The sequence below is a fragment of the Clinocottus analis genome, unplaced genomic scaffold (genome assembly GCF_023055335.1).
Source record: "Clinocottus analis isolate CAN_PGR_092001 unplaced genomic scaffold, fCliAna1.0.p SCAF_7, whole genome shotgun sequence".
In the NCBI taxonomy this organism is placed as follows: Eukaryota; Metazoa; Chordata; class Actinopteri; order Perciformes; family Cottidae; genus Clinocottus; species Clinocottus analis.
Window position 1 is genome coordinate 13,164,714 of NW_027176229.1, and position 19,385 is coordinate 13,184,098.

At 39.3% G+C, this 19,385-nt stretch overlaps 2 protein-coding genes across 2 annotated transcripts; one reads left to right on the forward strand and one right to left on the reverse strand.

The window, feature by feature from the left end:
• The first annotated feature begins 209 nt into the window (after nt 1–209).
• Nucleotides 210–4,402, forward strand: klf9 (Kruppel like factor 9). The gene is made up of 2 exons (XM_068605251.1): nt 210–983; nt 2,267–4,402. Exons 1-2 carry the CDS (start codon nt 590–592, stop codon nt 2,545–2,547), a joined length of 675 nt encoding a protein of 224 aa, XP_068461352.1. The 5' UTR covers nt 210–589; the 3' UTR covers nt 2,548–4,402.
• A 152-nt stretch (nt 4,403–4,554) lies between these two features.
• Nucleotides 4,555–12,953, reverse strand: fam219ab (family with sequence similarity 219 member Ab). The gene is made up of 6 exons (XM_068566812.1): nt 12,622–12,953; nt 11,294–11,393; nt 9,610–9,718; nt 8,996–9,076; nt 8,841–8,895; nt 4,555–6,629 (listed from the first exon to the last, which is right to left on the reverse strand). Exons 1-6 carry the CDS (start codon nt 12,697–12,699, stop codon nt 6,471–6,473), a joined length of 582 nt encoding a protein of 193 aa, XP_068422913.1. The 5' UTR covers nt 12,700–12,953; the 3' UTR covers nt 4,555–6,470.
• Nucleotides 12,954–19,385: the final 6,432 nt, after the last annotated feature.

Here is a 19,385-nt window from a genome sequence, read left to right on the forward strand (position 1 = left end):
ACTGCAGTCCGGTCCGGCCCTCTTTTCAGCAATCCCAGCCTGTGATTGATCTAGTTTTTCATCACTCACTCCTGTGAATGGACAACTCCACAAAGCGAGTCATGTTTGCTGTCAGCCAATCACAGCCCGGCACTGTGATGACACCGTGGGATTCCGCGAAATTGTTTCTTGGAGTTGAGAGAATTACAGCCCACTGTAAAATAGGACAACTTGACGCATGTGTGGGTGCGCAGAGAAGGACGGAATAAACGCAGGCACTGTGGCTCAGACGATTAACGGCGTGTTTTAATGATCTGGCATTTGGAAAAGGAGATCTATATGGAGATGAAGAGAGGAAGCAAGTCAGACTGATATCTTCGCGGTAGGGGTGTTTATTTATCCGCCCTGCAACCTCCACAAAAATACGCAGCCTTTGCGGAATAGTCACATTGAAGACGACACGTGTGGATGCCTAACCGCATGTCCCCTTGGATACTGCGAACAGATTACTTAACAGCATCCACGTTGTCTTATTTTCCCCCTGAATAGCCTATACGCCTCTGTATAGAGTCTACGTAGTTCTTTTTCTCCATCCTGACCTGCTGTAGTGATGTCAGAGGTTGATGTCTCTGCAGACCGTGACCTCAGCCGACCACTGGGGCGGACAGAGGACACGTTGAAAGAGAACCAGGAGAACAGGACTTTAATGATGGTGGCAATGATTTTATTGGACTTGAATAAATGCAACCCAAACGCTATCGGCCCTGGAGACAGCATACGTTTCGGGGCCAGCGACGCGGGTCCGCTGGAGAAGGTGGAGCGGGGAAAGTGCCGGTCCAGCGCCGGGGACAGCCGGGGGTCGGTTGCACCCAAACGATCCCGGAGCAAGAAGGCGGTGGTGAGACAGGAGTTCCCAGAGAAGAGACACTGCTGTCCTTTTACCGGCTGTGAGAAGATGTACGGCAAGTCGTCCCACCTCAAAGCCCACCTAAGGGTGCATACCGGTAAGTGGAGGCTCGACTGGAGGCTGACGATGAAACTCATGCGCGCGATTCTGTTGACGATTACGAAACCGCTCTGCGTCACTTCTGCCATCATTAAAAAAAAAAAAAAGATATTTCAGACGCGTATTAACATCACTGTTAAATCTCCATTTGCTAAGAGTTACAGAACAGTATGTGAAAAATGTAGAATTACTGCAAGAGAAAACATACTATTATCATGTAGCAACGAATTGAATCTAATGTTATAGACGACGTACGCCCGCAGTACATGCTGTGTGTGTGTGCAATGTGACATGAGGAGTGTGAGACCGCATGTTCCTGCAATTGAGTAACCCATTATAGGGAAGCTGGTGAGAGGAACACCAATGCGATATGGGAACACCACGTGCCGCCGCCTGTATTTGTGGTGCACATTAGATTGTTCAAGCGTCTTGAATCATCCTGGTACACAATGATTATGCTTTCTAAATAATGGCTCAAATGCCATTGCTGGATGTTATTTACATCTGTTTTTGAGACATCACACGTAGTGTAATGATAGTGCGTAATAGTATAACGTGTGTCTACACTTTGGCCGCTGATTCACATACAGGTCACTGCGACACTGTTGCCTCCGCATGTTTTTCTTGTCCCTGCGCCACCATTTCCTCATACGTCATCTTCCTCCACTCCCCTCATGACGGGTTGTAAACAAGGGCAGACATGTGGTTCAACAGAGCACATGTTGGAGAAGGAGGAGGGCCCAGCTGTTTCATTGTTTTCATGACTCACTATTACAAAATCTATATTTTTGTTGATAGAAAATGTTATTTCAGGTCTTCCCATCATTTTGAGGATTCTTTTTGTGAAGTTGTATTTCCCCTTCTTCTCCCAGGATCTATAATGTATGTAGTGTGTGCCCTTTTGAAAATCTACGACCAGCCCCCATCCTTCTAAATCAAAATCCTGATTTTGAATAATAATGTAAATAGGATTAATTCAGAGGCTATAGGTTATGTGTGCACACGTACAAGTTAACCCCAACATTTTTGTTTTATAACCTTGATACTTTTGAAATAAAATAATTCAAAGTAATTTTCGTTCAGATTTTCAGCGTAAAAAAATATTATGTCAAGTTTGGGTCTCAGAGAATTTGCTTCAAACATGTGCAAATTCAATAGATTAAAGAAAACAAATAATTGATTTTGCAGTTATTTGTTTTACACACACAGCAGAACAGAAAGAAAAGCCAATGTCAGCACAGCAAAAGGATTACAATTGGAAATATATGTGTGTTTCCCCAGGTGAGCGGCCCTTCGAGTGTACCTGGTCAAACTGTGGAAAGAAGTTCTCCAGATCAGACGAGCTGACGCGTCACTACCGCACGCACACCGGCGAGAAGCGCTTCAATTGTCCCATGTGCGACAAGTGCTTCATCAGGAGCGACCACCTAACTAAACATGCCCGGCGACACGCAGGCTTCCAACCCAGCATGCTTCAGGGCTCCGGTGCAGCCAAGAGATGCCGCTTCTCTGTGTCCCTTTCCTCATCTGACTCTGGAGACCAAAGCCCTGTTGGGGTGTGATACACACACACACACACACACACACACACACACACACACACACACACACACACACACACACACACACTCACACACTCACACACTCACACACACACACTACTATACTTACCGGTTTTACATAACCATAGACACACCCATGGTATGTGTGTTGTTTGCACCTTTATCAACTCAACCAGCCAGACCACTATTTAGACAGGGTTGTTATGCATGTAACAATGTACAACAGCAAAAAGAAATGTACATTTAAACCTGCCTGTAATCAACCTAGAACCTGTAACTTGACCTCTCTTATTCTCCGACGTCGTCGGTATTTATTCGGGGTTTTCATTGTCTAACAAAGGTTCTCGTTGCTTTTCAATTTGTGATTATCTCACTTTGTGTTGTGTGCATTTTCCCCATCTGGAAGAATCTGACCTCCAAGAGGCATTTGTGGACGTACGGTAAACCATCCATCCATTATCTGAACCGCTTATCTTCATTAGGGTCGCGGGGCGCCGGAGCCGATCCCAGCTGTTTTTATTAATACTACATGAGACAGCAACAAGAAAACACATCATTACTTAGATATTCCTTTTTGGTAAACACATTTTGACAATAGTCTTTCAGTAAATAGTATTTTACACATACTACAAACAGTTACTTGTCACTCCAGGACAAAGCAAATGTATAGCAGTATCATCATGTAAATAGATTTAACAGATTAACTTTCAGATGGATCATATACTCTGTATACTGTAGGTATTAGAGTTATAAGACAACGCTATATTATAGAGAATTACAGAGCTTGGGTATTTAATTTTGTATATTTGGCTATGGAAAATGAGGTATACTGTGAACTCGTAGGTATAGTTTGTACAGTTGTTTCCTGTGTTGAAACAGTGTCAGCTTATGATAAAGTTGCAAATAATTGATCAGAACTCATAAGCAAACTGCAGTGTAATACATTTAATCCCTCCCCCATCTTTTTCATACTTGAATTATGTCAATAGTGCAGGGGTAAACAAAACAGGGTAAAGCCTTTATAAGATAACCTTTTACTTGAAGTGGAAAGACTTTTCAATCTCAAGACCATATTGACTCATGTTTAGTTAAAGTTTGTAAACTGTTAATAAGGAAGTCAGTGCCTTTTGAAGGGGGTTATGCAGCAGAGGAATTTCTACATTTTCAACCTTTGGAAATACTACCTGAATGAACGTTGACAGATTATATATGTTGATATTCATTAATGTTTTGGATTTCAACGACTGTCTTTGATGCCAACAGTGCCAGTTGCTACACAGTGAAACTACTTTTGTTTACTCTGTATCTGGACTGCATTTAAACAGGGAATAATGTGACGCCTGGCCATTTCAGTCACTATTACACCCACTAGTGGTGATATGGAAGCACAATGTTTCTCACAACAAATAGTCAAAACAACTTTTAATTTGAATTCATGTCCTGTTTGAAACAGACTCTGTTGATTTGTTTGATTCATTTCATGTTTGTATTTGTTTGATACAATGTATTTTTTATTCGTCTGTTCATCTTTTAGAATATTACTAATGGCATGAGAGGTGTTATTCATCCACTATAGGAGCTTGAAACATTGTTAATATAATTTTCTTTTTATACTTACCATATTATGCATTAAAATGTCCAGATAGAGTAAGCCCAGAGGACACAACTACATATGTTTATAAAGTTACATTTCTTTTCTGGCAGTATGACAACTATGATTAGATGTTTGTGCCTTCTAGGTTGAGCCCTCACTCCTGATGCTACTGCAATGTAATCAGGGACTGTCAATCCATGTTATTGCAATATACATATAGCTGTTTAATGATTTATGCTCAAAAGTTTTAACATTAAAATATTTTTTCTTTCTCAACATTTCCTCTTTAATTCTGTCTCTCATCATACACTGTACTTCACACACCGTTTGCCAAATAATAAGTGCACTTCTTTAATGCTGATGATGAATTGCAGAAAAAGGTGTATTCACCTATAAAGTAAGACATGGGAGTGCTCCTTTAGCTGTGTTTATTTATTGTTTTCATACACTGCACTTATTAACATTGTTAAATACTGCAATGGAAGTGTTTACATTACAATAAATGCATTTAAAAAAGGAAAAACAAAGAAAAACAAGTATCACCCGTGTCTACATAATTAAAAAAACATAATGTCCTAAACAAAACATGGTAAGCAAAGTAAACTAAATGATCAAGATGGCAATAAATACACACATAATTCAAATCTCTCTGTACTTAAGGCATAATCTAATTTTAAATTATCAGCTGGTTCAAGGGAGGGATCAGTCATAAATTAAGGACATCAGTGTTCCATGTTAATGATCCTCGATGTTACAATTACAAAACTATTCCCAACCCGTTAGTCAAATAACATTAAATGATGGTATCTCACTCTTGATGTTGGCAATATATGTCTGTATCCAAGCATATGCATGTATGTGTGTTTGTCTTTGTGTGAAAATTAAAAAGGGTATCAGAAATGAGAAGGAACGTGTCCAGCGATCAAGAAATGATGTAGTGGGCGGGGAACACAGCCGAGTGTGCTGAAAAATTGATCTAGAGGCCCCAACCGTTCTTTCGGCCTTGATAATATATCAATCATGTAAGAATCATGTGTTAGAGGGTTGTTGCAACAATATATAATCTGCCCTTTTTTGACACCGTTCATATAAGATAAGACACTGTCATTGCTATGCAGGAAAGAGTAAACAGATATGAGCCCAAATAATAAACAAAAAAATGTGCAAATTCCCAACAATACAAGTCAAGCTCGTGCCACAACAGTTACATATGATTGCACAATATATAAATGGGGCAAAAATCAAGTGTGCAACGAGCCAATTTGTCATTATTTCCATTTCTATTATTCAATCCAGTGCCCCTCACGCAATTTGTTCACCAGCCGCTCATGTTCATCAGTGGTGGGCCGTGCGTTTCCTACGTAGGCCTGCTGTCTGATATCGCATACATAAATATGTGCATGACGGGATGCTGTTCCTCACGCCTGAACAGCATTCAAAAATAATTATAATACATCTAGTGTATTTGTGAATAACAATTATATTATACAATAGATATAACTTTGAATTATATATATTTTTAAATTAAATTTAAAAAAAAAAAATTAAATTGCTATAACTTTGTGATTATTTTTAATCACGCAGAGAAGGCTTAGCAGGCCCTGACGGTCCACCACTGATGTTTATACATTCATCGCTTTACTCTGTATTGGAGGGCCAGCAAAAGTATTAAGTGTGGTGTGAAAGAGTGCAACCACCTGACCTGTGCAACTTAACAACCCTGTACGGTACAATGAATACGGGACCAGATATTCACTATTTAGGGATACCAAGACAGCTAAAATATCCCCACGTCAACACAATCATACTAAGCCCCTAATTCTAAAAAAGTAAGCATTTAAATAAAAATGAACGAATAAAAAAAATGTAAAAATGCAACCCATAATTCAGTAAGGTAAGCACAACAGTTGTGTCAGCGGTTATGATGGTTCTTATTCTTCAAGGAAATGGAGTTCACTTTGTAGCATCAATTGACCGTCTGTTTCATGTTCTCTAATATCAGTGTGTTACATCATGATCAGCACAAGAAGGGCTCTCAAACACAAGTGCACGTCCTACCATAGGAGGAAACCACCAAATTTACTCATAGTTTAAATACATATTTAATATTTTCAAATGTGTATCTTCTCGTAGATTTTAAACCAAAAACTATATATGTTAATTTGATTATTTCTCATCGCCATTATTATCATCAAAGCACTTAACTGTCATTACAATACTCCAATGCTTCTCTGTCACCACTGTGGTGGCGAGGTAAACTCACAGCAGATGAAGATTGGGGGTTATATTGTGTGGAAACAGGAAAGGGCAGAAGGTCAGAGGGGTGAGGTTACTGTATTTGACAGGTGGTGGAGGAGGTTGCCTGGCAGCACATGCAGGTGGGGTTGACTGATTTGGGCGGGATCAGATCCAGGTCCTCGTCGTCTGGGATCTCGTCTAGGCGGTAACCATCTTTCAGCAACTGTATGTTGAGATCCTGATTGATTTGCTGAAGAAGGGAAGATAGACAGAGGAGGTTCATGGGTACAGGGACGTGGACCAGAACCAGGTCACAGAGCATACTTTGCTCGTGGGCCAATTCCTGAATCACCCACAACAACTAATTTAAAACTAAAGTAGGATATCGGTTTGTGAATTAGTCCATCATTAGCAACTCTATCTGCATGTGGTGTGTATATTCTAACATGACTGGTCCAGACAATGTGTTGCATGAAGCTTTGGGTTCAGATGTGATTCCTTTAAAATAAAACCTTGAAATAAAACTTGTCAATGCTGATTGTCTGTTTTCATGTCTGTCAAGTAATTGGTAAATTAATGTTAAATGGACTTGTGCTTCTCTCGTCTTCCGACCTCTGAAAGCGCTTTTATACTATGTCATTCACCCATTCACATCCATTCATACATTGATGGCAGGGGCTACCATGCAAAGTGCCATCAGCCCATCAGAACTATCTAAACATTCAAACCCAAACATACCCAATATACATATACAAATGCACAACATTCAGGAGCACTTTTGTGGTGTGTCTTGCCCAAGGAGGCATCGACATGGACTAGCGGAGCAAGAAGATACACACTGCCTAGAGGGAAGAGCAAAGGAGGAGACACAGTGTAGCAAAGGTGAGTCAGTGAAATATATCAATAATAGAATTTGGGGTTTCGGTTCAAATTTGGGTCTCAGAAGCTACAACAAGCAGATGGATGGTTAGTTAGCTTAGTACAAAGACTGGAAATGGCTTGGCTCTGTCCAAAGGCAACAACACCTGCCTACAAACACTTCAAAAAGTCACTTATTGAAGGGGTTTTGTGCCAACAAAACAAATCTTCCTCCAGCTTTATCAGATCTTAGAAATACGCAATTTCTAAAGTTGTTTTGAGTTTGTAGGCTGGGTAAAATGTACAGTGGTAACCATGGCAAACTGAATTACGGCACTTTCACAGATGGCTGTAAGGATCATCACTTGGAGTTGAGTCATGATGAATGGGATGACTACTACTGCCCTGCTGGGATTTTCTATTTCGTAAAATAATGCCTTTGTTTGCATGCAAAACTAAAGCAATGTTTTTATTAAAAATCCCAGCATTTACCTTTTTATGTATTAACAGATTAGTCCAGCATAGATAGACAACCTGTATACTGTAGGCCTACCGGTATTTTAGTCAAAAACCACTACACCAAGACCAGTGTATCGCGATAAGACAACACGAGGATGTTAAGGGTTAGAGACCAAGTCAAGACCAGACCAGAGCGAGTCACACACTGCGTGACACACGAAAAAATGTACAACATGAAAACCACCTCTTACATTGATTTGAAAGATCCACAATCCCATAAAAACACAGACAGAAAATATTTATCCTCATTCACATTTTACATGAGAAACTTAATAAAGTAATCAAAAAGCCTTGCAGGTGTGATTTTTATGTGTGGGATTTTCCTCTGTCACCTATGTGCAATTACAGTAATGATGTCGTACATAAATCAAACTATGCACAGGCATTTCTTTTTCTTTGTGTGGGACAGCAAAAATGCAGTCAATGCAGAGACAAAAACCAGACCTTCCAAACTTAAGACTGATCTTCAGTACGAGGACACTGAGGTCTACCGTGCTGCATAAACAGAACCGGGGTTTCTTACTTTGTTAGCTATAGTACAAGCATACTGTTGCCACGTTGTATTGCTTGTTAAGAACTTGCTGGTGTTAGCTTCTACTAAAAAAGAGGAGACAATGCCTAATTTGGGGTTCAACATATATGGTGTATTATTATAGTGATTTCAAACAACTTGGTGAAATTTTTAGATTTGGGCTTTTTCATATAACATACAATATACCCACAAGTCTAAAAGTGTCAAAGCCAGAGAATGAATTTACAGAGTGGGAACGAGGATTCCTGGGGAATAAATATGATGTGCACAAATTGCAGGAGCAGACACCCAGAGATAACATTTCATTTGTTTACCGCTTTGTGTCTCGTGCACATTTATGTGCAGGTGCATCCGCAAAATAATGATGTGCTTGTAGCAAGCGGCATGCCAACAGAATTACCATGGATGAGCAGGATGGATATAAATGGGTTTGCTTTGAGTTTGGCTTATAAATGCCTGGCTCTTGGCCTTGTGACCAACATGGGACATAAAGGAAACAAAGTGGGGGAGGGAGTGAATTGAAACAGAGATTTGTTGTATCACACGACTCACCTCAGCAGAGGAGTATCCCGACGATGAGTATCTAGATATATCAAAATCGTCATCACTGAAACAAACAAACAACATAAATTAGTTTAGAATTTTTGTGTTTACGGTGTTAATGTGACAACACGTGTATTCATGTGTGTTCTTGTGCATGTGTGTACCTGTCTGTGTCTAGGGCCACCAAGGGCTTCTCATCTGGGCTCTGGTCTAAAGAGGAATAGCCTTTATTAGGCACTACCAACCTGGTGGGAGGGAACAGAGAAAGAGTTAGAAATAATAATAAGGCTCGAACATAACACGACAGAAACATTTGGACGAGGTAAAATGGATTCACAAAGAGGAAGAACTGAGTAAGATTGTCAACGATGCTGAAAGACCACAAAAAAAAATCACAATTAAAATACAGTTACAGCTGTTACTACAGTAATAACAGAAGCATGAAAGAGGTCTAATTTGTAACTGACATCTTACAAACCCATAATCAATAAAACCACATTCTTGCTTATAAAGAGTATAGTTTGTTTCATTTCTACAGACAGACATGAGAATAAAGTCCATCTGTTCTTGCCCATGAGAAGTTGTTTCTGATCTTCATAAACAGTACATATGTGGTCAGCTGTTGGTAGAAAAACAGAACAGTGCAATATTACACTATAATAAGGACCTATGATGTGTTAACTGATATATTTGAAGGACTGTATTAGCTAAGAAAGACACTGCATACCATCTTATTTTTTCCCAAAATTCACAGTGCTACCTCACAGTGCTACTTTACCGTGTTCTGGCCATGACGTTGTTGTTCTTCTTGGGCTGCTGATTGACTGGACTACCTACAGTGTTGCTGTTCTTCAATGATCCCTTCCGAGCCAGCTCTCTCTGTTTCTCTGCACAAGAACACACAAACACAAGTTTAACTCCAACTGACAAACAAAATAGGCCATGGATTTAGTTTGAGCTAATGTTTGTGGCACCTAAATGTTAATTTATGGGACAATTCCAATGAAATGTTGTAGTTTACCTATTGAAATTGTAATTTGCTGATGTATATCTTTGCATTGAATAACTCTATGCAAATCGAATCAGGTTGTGAAATGTACTTTAACAAAATCGCCCAGATTTAACAGGAAGAAATCTGTATAATTTAAACACAGTCATCAGGAAGTCTGATTATCAGGAAAGGGAATTAGACTGTGAAATCTCTTCTTCCTGAATATGATGACAAACTACACACAGGAGAAGGCGTGACATCATGGCAGATCAGTTACTTCAGTGATTTGCTGACCAGGAAGTAATGATCACTGCTGTACTGAAGGGTTGTTTAATGTAATACAATACAAAATTCACAAAGCATGAGATAATACATTCACTCTCGCCACTCCTTTTTCTCCCCATTTCTACCCTTCTTTTATCCTTGTCACAGACCAGATCACAAAAACTAAACTAATACTATCAATCTACTCTGAGACAGCGATGAACTTTAGTATAAAACATCAGTGACACTAGAAAATGTTCTATCTGATTCAAATTGTGCTGCCACTCAATAGAATTGAAAGTTTTAAAAGTCCATCAAATGTAGATGAGAGGATTATATTTTAGGCTTACTTGCTGCTCAGATTGTATTTCATAGACAAAATATTTTGTCATAAAAATACTCTATACACACAAATATGTTTAAGCAGAATAAAAATGATACGACTGTCCATAATCCATAATTGGGGACTGACTTGTAGGATGTAGGATGGACGTAGAATGAAATAAACTTCTTCAGCGGCTGACGTACTTCACATGTGGGTTCTCAAAAGGATCCTTTTTTCGTACATTTCGGTCACTGAATAGTTTACTCCTACTGAATATTATTTGTTCTTCAAGGCTTTGGTAAATAAAGTATTATAGTAGAAGTTTAAAAGATGCACTGTTGCTCACCACTGGACTCTGTCTAAGGTGCTGAAAAGAGCCTTTAAGGACTATGGCTTTTCATAAACACTAGAAACTAAAATTACGAAACGTAAAAACAGGCCAGGCGAGCTAATATTTTTTTGCCATTGGTATCTAATCATATAGCAAACAATAAAATAGACGGGAGGTGAAACATTTGTATTATTAATTGATTAGAGAACAGTTGTAATGTATTCTTTATTTAAGTTACTTTTAAGGCAAAAAATAAAAGCCAAACAATTGATGAAGATTCATAGATGGCCCTTATTTAAGATGAGTGTAGATTAAAACGTGTTTAAATATGCTGTTCAGAAAAACAACATTTTGGGCTCACGGAACTTGCGACGGGCATTTTAAATCCTAGAATGAATGATTGGAGTACTTTTTACTTTTAGTTTAGCAGGATAATAAGGATAAATAAAACATAACATAAAACCACACAGTGCAACAGTGTTTCCTTCTTGTCAAGGGATGCACTATATGTTATGCTTTCAAGGACTACAAATACTGTAGCTCTTACTCACCTATTTTCATCTGCAGAGGTGAGGGCTTGTAGTTGATAGTGACAGGTTCACCCTCTCTGGTGTCCGAGTCCGCCTCTGAGGCTGTGGAAGAGGCCGGATCCTGCAGACAAACGAGACAATAGTATGGACAGAAAGATGAGCAGAAATGTGCATTACTGATGCATTGATTAATAATTAATGTATTTTTGTAATGCATAACACTGTCTATGACTAGACAATGAAACTGAAACAATTCATGAATAGATACAATGTCTCTCATATATCATATGATATATATATATATATATATATATATTGCTTGTTTCAAACCTGTTACATCATACAAACACATAGTTCTCAAGAAATAAATATTAACCTTTATTGTTAAACTATGCTTTTCCACTTCCAACTGAGAATAAAATGGTGATTAAAAATAGATGTTACACTTTCTCATTTGAACTTATTTTTAAGTGAATGAAACATACTGAACCTAAAAACTGATCCTTGATTTGTTCAAGTTGCTTTAGGACAATTTGGAGGACTAGAAGTCCCTGGATCCAAGTTTGGAAAACATTCCTAAACAGTCACACATCTTATATCCACAGGGCCAAGACATGGACAAAAAATATATACTATCATTGGGGAGAGGTCGGAGGGCATATTACGCACGGGAATGAATGGAGGTATAGGGACGCCTGGAGACTGCAGGTCAGACTACTTTTGGTCTAGTCTGGTTCTCTTGTGGCCCGGCAGTGGGTTGAAGAGGCCGCCCTGCAGGCTGCAGTAACCCAGAGCCCCGCTACGGCACACGGAGCGCACTGCCAAATCATTTACACTGATTTTGAATCAAAATACAGTGCGTTTCATGTAAGCACATATTTGCAATTAAAGACCGCTCAGATATAACGTCTAGGCGACACAAGCAGCGTTTAGCCGAAACAACTTGCTGCATGGATGCTGATGATGTAGCAGCAGCGTTGGGATGGGATGCTTGTTTTCGCCAGACATGACGGATGCAGCTCACTACGCAGCAGACCGGACGCTGCTTGTATTACACAGTGAAACAAAAACGTCTGTCTGTCTATAAGCAAATCAATTGTCCTTTGACACGTTATACTGGCATTCAAACATTTTCATGTAGTAGAAAAAAACTTAAAGAAAATGCCAAACGATACAACAGCCAGTATTACGCATGGCAGGTGATGGATCTATCGGGATCACAACGAATAACATTACGAATGGAAGGCCTTATACCATAAACATCCGAGAATGCCAGTGGCATTATATTATAATACAAGACATAAGTAAAGATAGATTGTCTTCAACAACAGCCTACAAATATAACTTACCAGCGGCTGCATCTCCGCCTGCATCTCCGCCTCCTGCACGGCACTCGGCACTTGAAATCTATCTATTTCTTCCATCATTTTCCTCCCTTCTTCTAAAAACTAATTATTGGCAGCCGGTCGTTTCGACGAGTTATCGCCGATATTGTGAGTTCAGTGATTTCAGATTTGTAACAGTCTCTTTAGTTCCCCGGTGGCGAGCTTCATCCCAGCAGGCAGGAGGCTATGTCGACGGTGGTGTGACCAGTTGGGTGACGGTGACTCTAACACCCACTTCCGGGTAAGGTATCACAAGCTCGGGTCCGTTGATCCAGAAACGGCCTTTTGAAGAGGACCAACGCGGTCCCCAGCTAAGTGAGACAGTGATGGAAAGTACATGTACTCAAATACTGAAGGCTATTTCTACATCAATATATTTTAGCAGCAAATATTGTATTTAATTTATGAAATGAATGAAATTAGTTGAAGTTAGGCTGCTTTGCTGATTTCAATTAATGATACACGCAATTAACAAATAAATAATGTAATAAGATGATATGTTGTCGAACCCATGGGCGCAGGTTTGCATAGGGTCCCTAGAAACTAGTCGCGACCAAAGTTAGGACAACATATTTGCATACTCACTCGTCTGTAATAGTATAGAAACTTTGAAACGGATTTTTCATTCCTAGTATAATATTAGCCTATGTTCAATCTATGTCCATGTTTTCCAATGCGCCGTCGAGATAGCGAGTTAAGAAAGTGCCGGTTCAGAAACAAACAAGTTAAACAAACAAGTTAACGTTACGTGAGTCGTACATACAGAATGAGAGCTGACAGTAGTCTGACACGGTAAACTACTAAAATACGCCAGAAAATAATACAGTCTCATATTGGTATTTTGTTTGGTCTCAGCATTGATATTGTTGACCCCTTTGTGCTTTGTAGATAAGAAAATGCCACCAAAAAAGAAAAGAGATATATGACATTTTTTGTTGTTGTTTTTTTTTACCACGTAAGTAGCTATCGAGAAGCCAGGTGGTTGTTAGCTAGCTAGCAGCAGGCTAACTACTCACAAAGTGTAAACCTGCATTATTTTTTTAAATGCATTCAGGAAACTCAGAAATCCAGTGAAGATGCAGTGCAGGTTGAACTAGCCTTCTTCGGTTATAACTTTTAATAAAACATGTCCCAGGTTGAACACAAGCACAGGTTTTGGTCTCCAGGCTGCAGACTGCACGTCTTCCTGCTCCAATTAGTGAAGAGAGAGAGCGCTCTCTTCTACAGGGTGAGGACAATACTGTCTTCCCTTCAGTCAGGATGTGTACAGGTCATCAATGTTCTCAAACATTATACAACAACTTGTGAATGAACTCAAACACACATTTAAAGTAAATTATTAGAAATGGACAGTCGTATTAAATCAGTAAAAAATATGAAATAACATTTCCAGGTGCTATACCAGCACTTTTGGATTGTGAATTATGTGATGTTGAATAGAAAACAAGGCTGTGCCATACAATCTGAACCTATTACCTAAATGTTCTGAATTGCTTTCAAAATAAATACATTTACTACTCATAAGGTCTACATTTATTCATTAAGGCATTATTTTGAATTGCATTCAGGAAACTCCCGTGCAGATGTAGTGCAGGTTGAGGAAGCAGCAGCTGGACCATCAGGGCTTCAGGTCTCACATTGCTTCTGTGTTGAGGTGAATTATCATGACAGACAGTGTAAACATTGTCTACCTGTTTTAAGTGCATTATTAATATGTTAAAACATGCATGTTCAGGCATATAGTTTATGTCCATCTTTGTGGCACTAACCGGGGCTGTGCGGTGTGTGTACATTTTGACCGGGTGGTGAAGACTTAGACGCAGTATGACGGACACAGAAACATTGAGCTTTTTATTTAGGTTTCATTAGAGGCAGAGATTTCGAGATAAAAACAGTCTCAGTTATGCTCACAGAGAGACTAGCTGGGGGAAACGTCAAGCTATCAGGGAACATGCAGACAGAGATTAGAGGAAGCTGAGGCTAATCTCGTGGTCGGAGACAGCAGGCCATTGTGGTTACCGGGGCAGAGGCATGGCAGAGAAGTCCAGACAGTCAGGGTTGGCATCGGAAAAAACAGTCCAAAGTCTGGAACTCAGACATAAGGAGGGAACTTGGAGTTGAGGCACTACTCCTCCGTGTCAAAAGGAGTCATCTTAGGTGGTTCAATCATCTAATCAGGATGCCTCCTGGACGCTTCACCTCCACTGGAGGTTTTATGGGCATGGCCAACTGAGAGGAGACCCAGGGGAGTAGTAAGCAATACTGATGTAAGAAATGTGTGATTGAAATGACTGAATGTTGCCATACAGTTACTAGGTTGGAGAACAAATGTATAAAATGCAGTGAAGGAGGAAAGTTCTACTTTTACCTAGGTCGGCTGAATAGTGATTTACGAGGACTTAAGGATATAGGGGAGTCCTTTTTATTCATGTTCGGCAGGTAATCGGCAGTGAGTAAAGTGAGAAAGGGATGGGGCAGCACATGAAAAGTAGGTCATTGCAAAGTCAACTCCGGGTCAGTAGTCATACACACACCTGATCTCACAGTATGGGCAATACACCACAGCTGTTTAGTCTGCAGCTCAACAGCTGTAATAGAGCAGTCCAAAGGGATGAAAGGTAAAATCCAAATCAGTGAAATGTAAAATCTGTGATTCAAATTCAATGGCCTCTTGAAGAAACCTCAGACAAATGCATTTACTTTTTTAAATGTCATGTCAGTCTGATTACACTGAAAACAAAATACACTCAAAACATGCAGAGCCCTTTGCAAAATGTCAAAGTGATGGAGCACACAGCAGGCGGATGGAATGATTTGGATGTGTGTTTAGATTGTCACAGGGTGGGCTGTAGTAAGAAGTATTACAATATCCATCTCATTCTCAGTGACACTTGGGACACACACTGAACAGACAAACTAAAGAGGAAACACGGAAATCCGGTACAATTATGTGACAGTTTATATTAAATCAAATATGTGGGGCCATAACAACAAACAGCTGGTCAATACAAAGCAAAGACAATCTATACATTGTTCAGAGTTTTGTTAAGACTGTTAAAATATTGAATACTCTTGGATTCTGGATCTTGATTCGATTATCTTTGATTGCATTTGATTCTCTCCCTGACAAAACTGGAGCTGTGAGCGCCTGTATTGAGGAGTATTTTTTAATTCTTCATCTGGCCTGCTATTAGCATGGTGCAACTCAGGGAAAGCTTGTAAATAAACAATTAACAAACATTTGAACATTCAGGAAAGGAGGCACAAAAGAATCAAAATAAGGGCTGAGACCTTTTAAAAGGGAATCTGTTGCTCTGAAACACAACTGCTTTTGTTTACAGGGATCGACAACAGCAACGCAAATTAAAGTTCCTTGCAGTAACTTAATGATGCGCCTAGTTTAAAAGATGAATTACTAAATGTGTGTCTATACAATGATTTTGCTTTCAACTTGATATTTTAACTGTTCCGTTTACTCATTCTGGTGTCAGATATATGCTCACTACCCATCCCTATCAATCTAGATTATACAGTGTTTACATACTTTTCAGGTGGATGACACGTTGTCTTTGTGCACTTCGATAGTTTGACTGATAATGTTAGAGATCAGCTTCCCTTCTCTCTTACCGCTTTATCGCTCGCTCACCTAATCAGCTCATTCAGTGCACCTGGTTGTCACGCTCACCTCATCAGTTTATTATGTACACCTGGTAGTCACACCCACCTTATCAGCTCTATCACTCTCACCTGTCCACTCTGCTGCATCTACTCCCTTTAAGACCCCGCTTTACACACTCTCTGCCAGATCGTTCTCCAAGTTCCCTCCTGATGTCCGAGCGCCTTCACAGCCCGGCCATCCTACAGAGGGGAAATCTTCTTACCCTCACTTGTGTACAAAACTTAAACACCTTTGCTTGCGGAAGGCACTCTGTCCAAACCACCTCAGCTGACTCATAATATTTTTGGTGGATTGCTCTCTCCAGGTGTGGACCACAGAACATGTTTCAAGTATCAAACTCTAAGAGTGAGATCCAAAAATCCACACGCAATTACCACACTGGACAATTCACAGAGAATTCTTACTCTTTAGTATTGCATCTTTTTAACAAAAGGTCCTTCCACCATGGCCATAGATTGTTATTGTGATTTGTAATTTAAAGATATGACGTGAGGGAATTGCTATAAAATGGTATGCCTATGTGAGGCAACTTATTCTTTTTGTTTCTCCTTTTTTGCACATCTGGAGTAATAGGCATATATCTAAAGTTAAGTAAATATATGTAGTCAAAGGCTTCGATTTACTATCTTGATTTTTTACATCCTCAAAAGCAAGTCTCTGTTCTGTCAGTCTTGAAAGTCAGTGTTTATACTCCAGTCTGCGGACCAGTTAACACTCAAGATATTTATTTATTACAAAAATACTAAAAGAATTGGAGGCAGAAAGCTCAACAACCCATCATTTTGAAAGTCTATAGACAACCGGCTATATTCAGGAATTTGAATTGAAACCGAATAAATTACTCAATTAAATTAACAGCTTAGAATCAATTAATTATACGCCAGGGACAGAACATAATATGTACAATGAAAAACCTCAGGAATTGAATCACAGCTTGTGGTTTGTGACGGTGAATATAGGTCACATTATTATTGTTGTGTTATCTTTAATTAAAAATTATAGTATATCATTGAGGTTGAATTGCTTTGGTAATGAACATTTAGAATCACTTAGTTGAAACAATTTTGATCAACCTCAGTCTTCATTTTGGAAACTGCAGCACAGCCATGACGGCTTTCTGCTTGAACCTGTTTGCTAGAAGCACTAGTGGTTGAAGATATATACTTCAGCAAATTTTGTACAATCAATTATCAAGTACAACATATCTAACTGTAAAACATTTCCTCAAGTGAATGTTGTACATTACATTTATTGAAATGTTTCTGACAGTATTTCTACACTGTAGTAATAGTTATTCCACCACTGAACTGCAGCAAGTACTGCTTGTAAAATAAACAGTTGATTTGGCACCTCTATAGAGGTGTACATTGAAAAAAAATAAACATTATAAACTTTACAAAAAAAGGGTGTATTCCAGGACTATTGCATTATTCCATCTGTGTTCTTGTAGGGTTGAACAGCTTGCTCCAATCACAAACATCGAATCAAACAACCATCATGGAGCACATTAATTATAAATTCTGGGGGAAACAACACAACCTCTGGCTGATGATGGCCTGAAAGCAGAACATCCGGAACATTGAGATTCAATCGCATTGAAAATGACTGACACATGTGATTGCACATTGTCCTTACCTGGAAATGCCAGCAGAGAGCAGCAATAGCACGCTCTGCTGCACAATAATAGAGAGGTTTTTGGCAGCAATCAGCTCTTGCTGCAGCCAACAGCAGGTGGTTACAGCTTGAGGCAGCACACATTAGATGTTTTACCAGCAGGTGGCAGTCTGATTCTACAGGAGCGGAGGTACACAAGATGGACGGAGGATGAATGACAATAAGGTGTGTGGAGGGTCAAGTAGGTCAACGTGTTTTAGTCTGCCAAATGCAAACAGTTTGAGGTCCACACTTCTGCTCATGCATATTAATTCAATTTGACTAGTGGTCAGTTTGCTGCACTTGGGGAAAGGTCGGATGCTGTTTTTTTTTTTCTGAGACACTGCAAGTATGTGCAAAATTAATAATGCATTTCTCTCACCCTCCTGTTCCTTACAGCTCATGCAAATTCACAATGTTTCCTTTTTTGTCACCCTACCGACATGCACTGTCATGCTATTCCTTTCACAGCCATAGTTTCAGCATTCATGATTTAAACTCTGCTGACAGAATAAACATACATTAACACAATTGCTGGGTGATCATGATTTCAATGTCAGAGCTGTGTTGTCAAAATTGATTAAATTACTGTGAGTCTCTGTGAATGTAATTGTGATTCGTGTTCATGACTCAATTGAAGTCCTGCTAGGAATATCTTATTAAGTATAATTAGAATGTTCTCATTAATTATTCATTCATCTGAACAGTAAGATACCAGCACACATACATGTGTATCCATCCCTGCTTTGCATTGCTCTTTAACAAATACTTAATATCATATTCAAACATAGATGCCCCAAAGTAATAGTTATGTGTATTTATTCACTCTGTTTCTTTCTAACGCACATATGTAAAATGTTTTATTTGAACCCACTAAATAAAAGTATAGATTGCATCAGGCTAAAATTGTTAAAAAAACAAACACACACACACATTTTGCTTCCGGCATGAAGTACTCCAAAACAGAAACACATACACACAAATACAAATACTGCCCAGGACTCTTTACTGATTTATTCAACCTCTCCAGCCGTGCAGATGGAGCTGCTGATTACTGGCCCTCATATGTTTATTAATAATCTCTTTGTCTGTAATATTTGTCCTGGCCATTGTATAACACCATGCTAAGTTCAGGGACATTCTTCCATCTTAACTGCCATTGAAGGAGCTGGGATATTGTGTTGGTACTTTAACATGCATTCTTAGGAATTGAGGGATGGAGTGTCTGATGCAGAGTTCAGTCGCCATTTCTGAGCATTAAACCTGCGGTGGAAGGATCAATGAAAGTGTAATGGGCAGGAGAACAGATGGACGCCAAGATTGATGCTTATTGAATTGTTTTTTCTCATTAGTATCACACATGATCACTTTATTAACTATTTTCTTAAGGAGATTG

What these genes read in the sequence shown, in the direction of transcription:
- klf9 (XM_068605251.1), top strand. Translation starts at nt 590, where the DNA reads ATGTCAGAGGTTGATGTCTCTGCAGACCGTGACCTCAGCCGACCACTG. An exon ending in CCACCTAAGGGTGCATACCG is followed by an intron (nt 984 to 2,266) that starts GTAAGTGGAGGC and finishes GTGTTTCCCCAG; the next exon opens with GTGAGCGGCCCTTCGAGTGT.
- fam219ab (XM_068566812.1), bottom strand. Translation starts at nt 12,699, where the DNA reads ATGATGGAAGAAATAGATAGATTTCAAGTGCCGAGTGCCGTGCAGGAG. An exon ending in GTGGCCCTAGACACAGACAG is followed by an intron (nt 8,896 to 8,995) that starts GTACACACATGC and finishes TGTTTGTTTCAG; the next exon opens with TGATGACGATTTTGATATAT. An exon ending in CGGGATACTCCTCTGCTGAG is followed by an intron (nt 6,630 to 8,840) that starts GTGAGTCGTGTG and finishes TCCCTTCTTCAG; the next exon opens with CAAATCAATCAGGATCTCAA.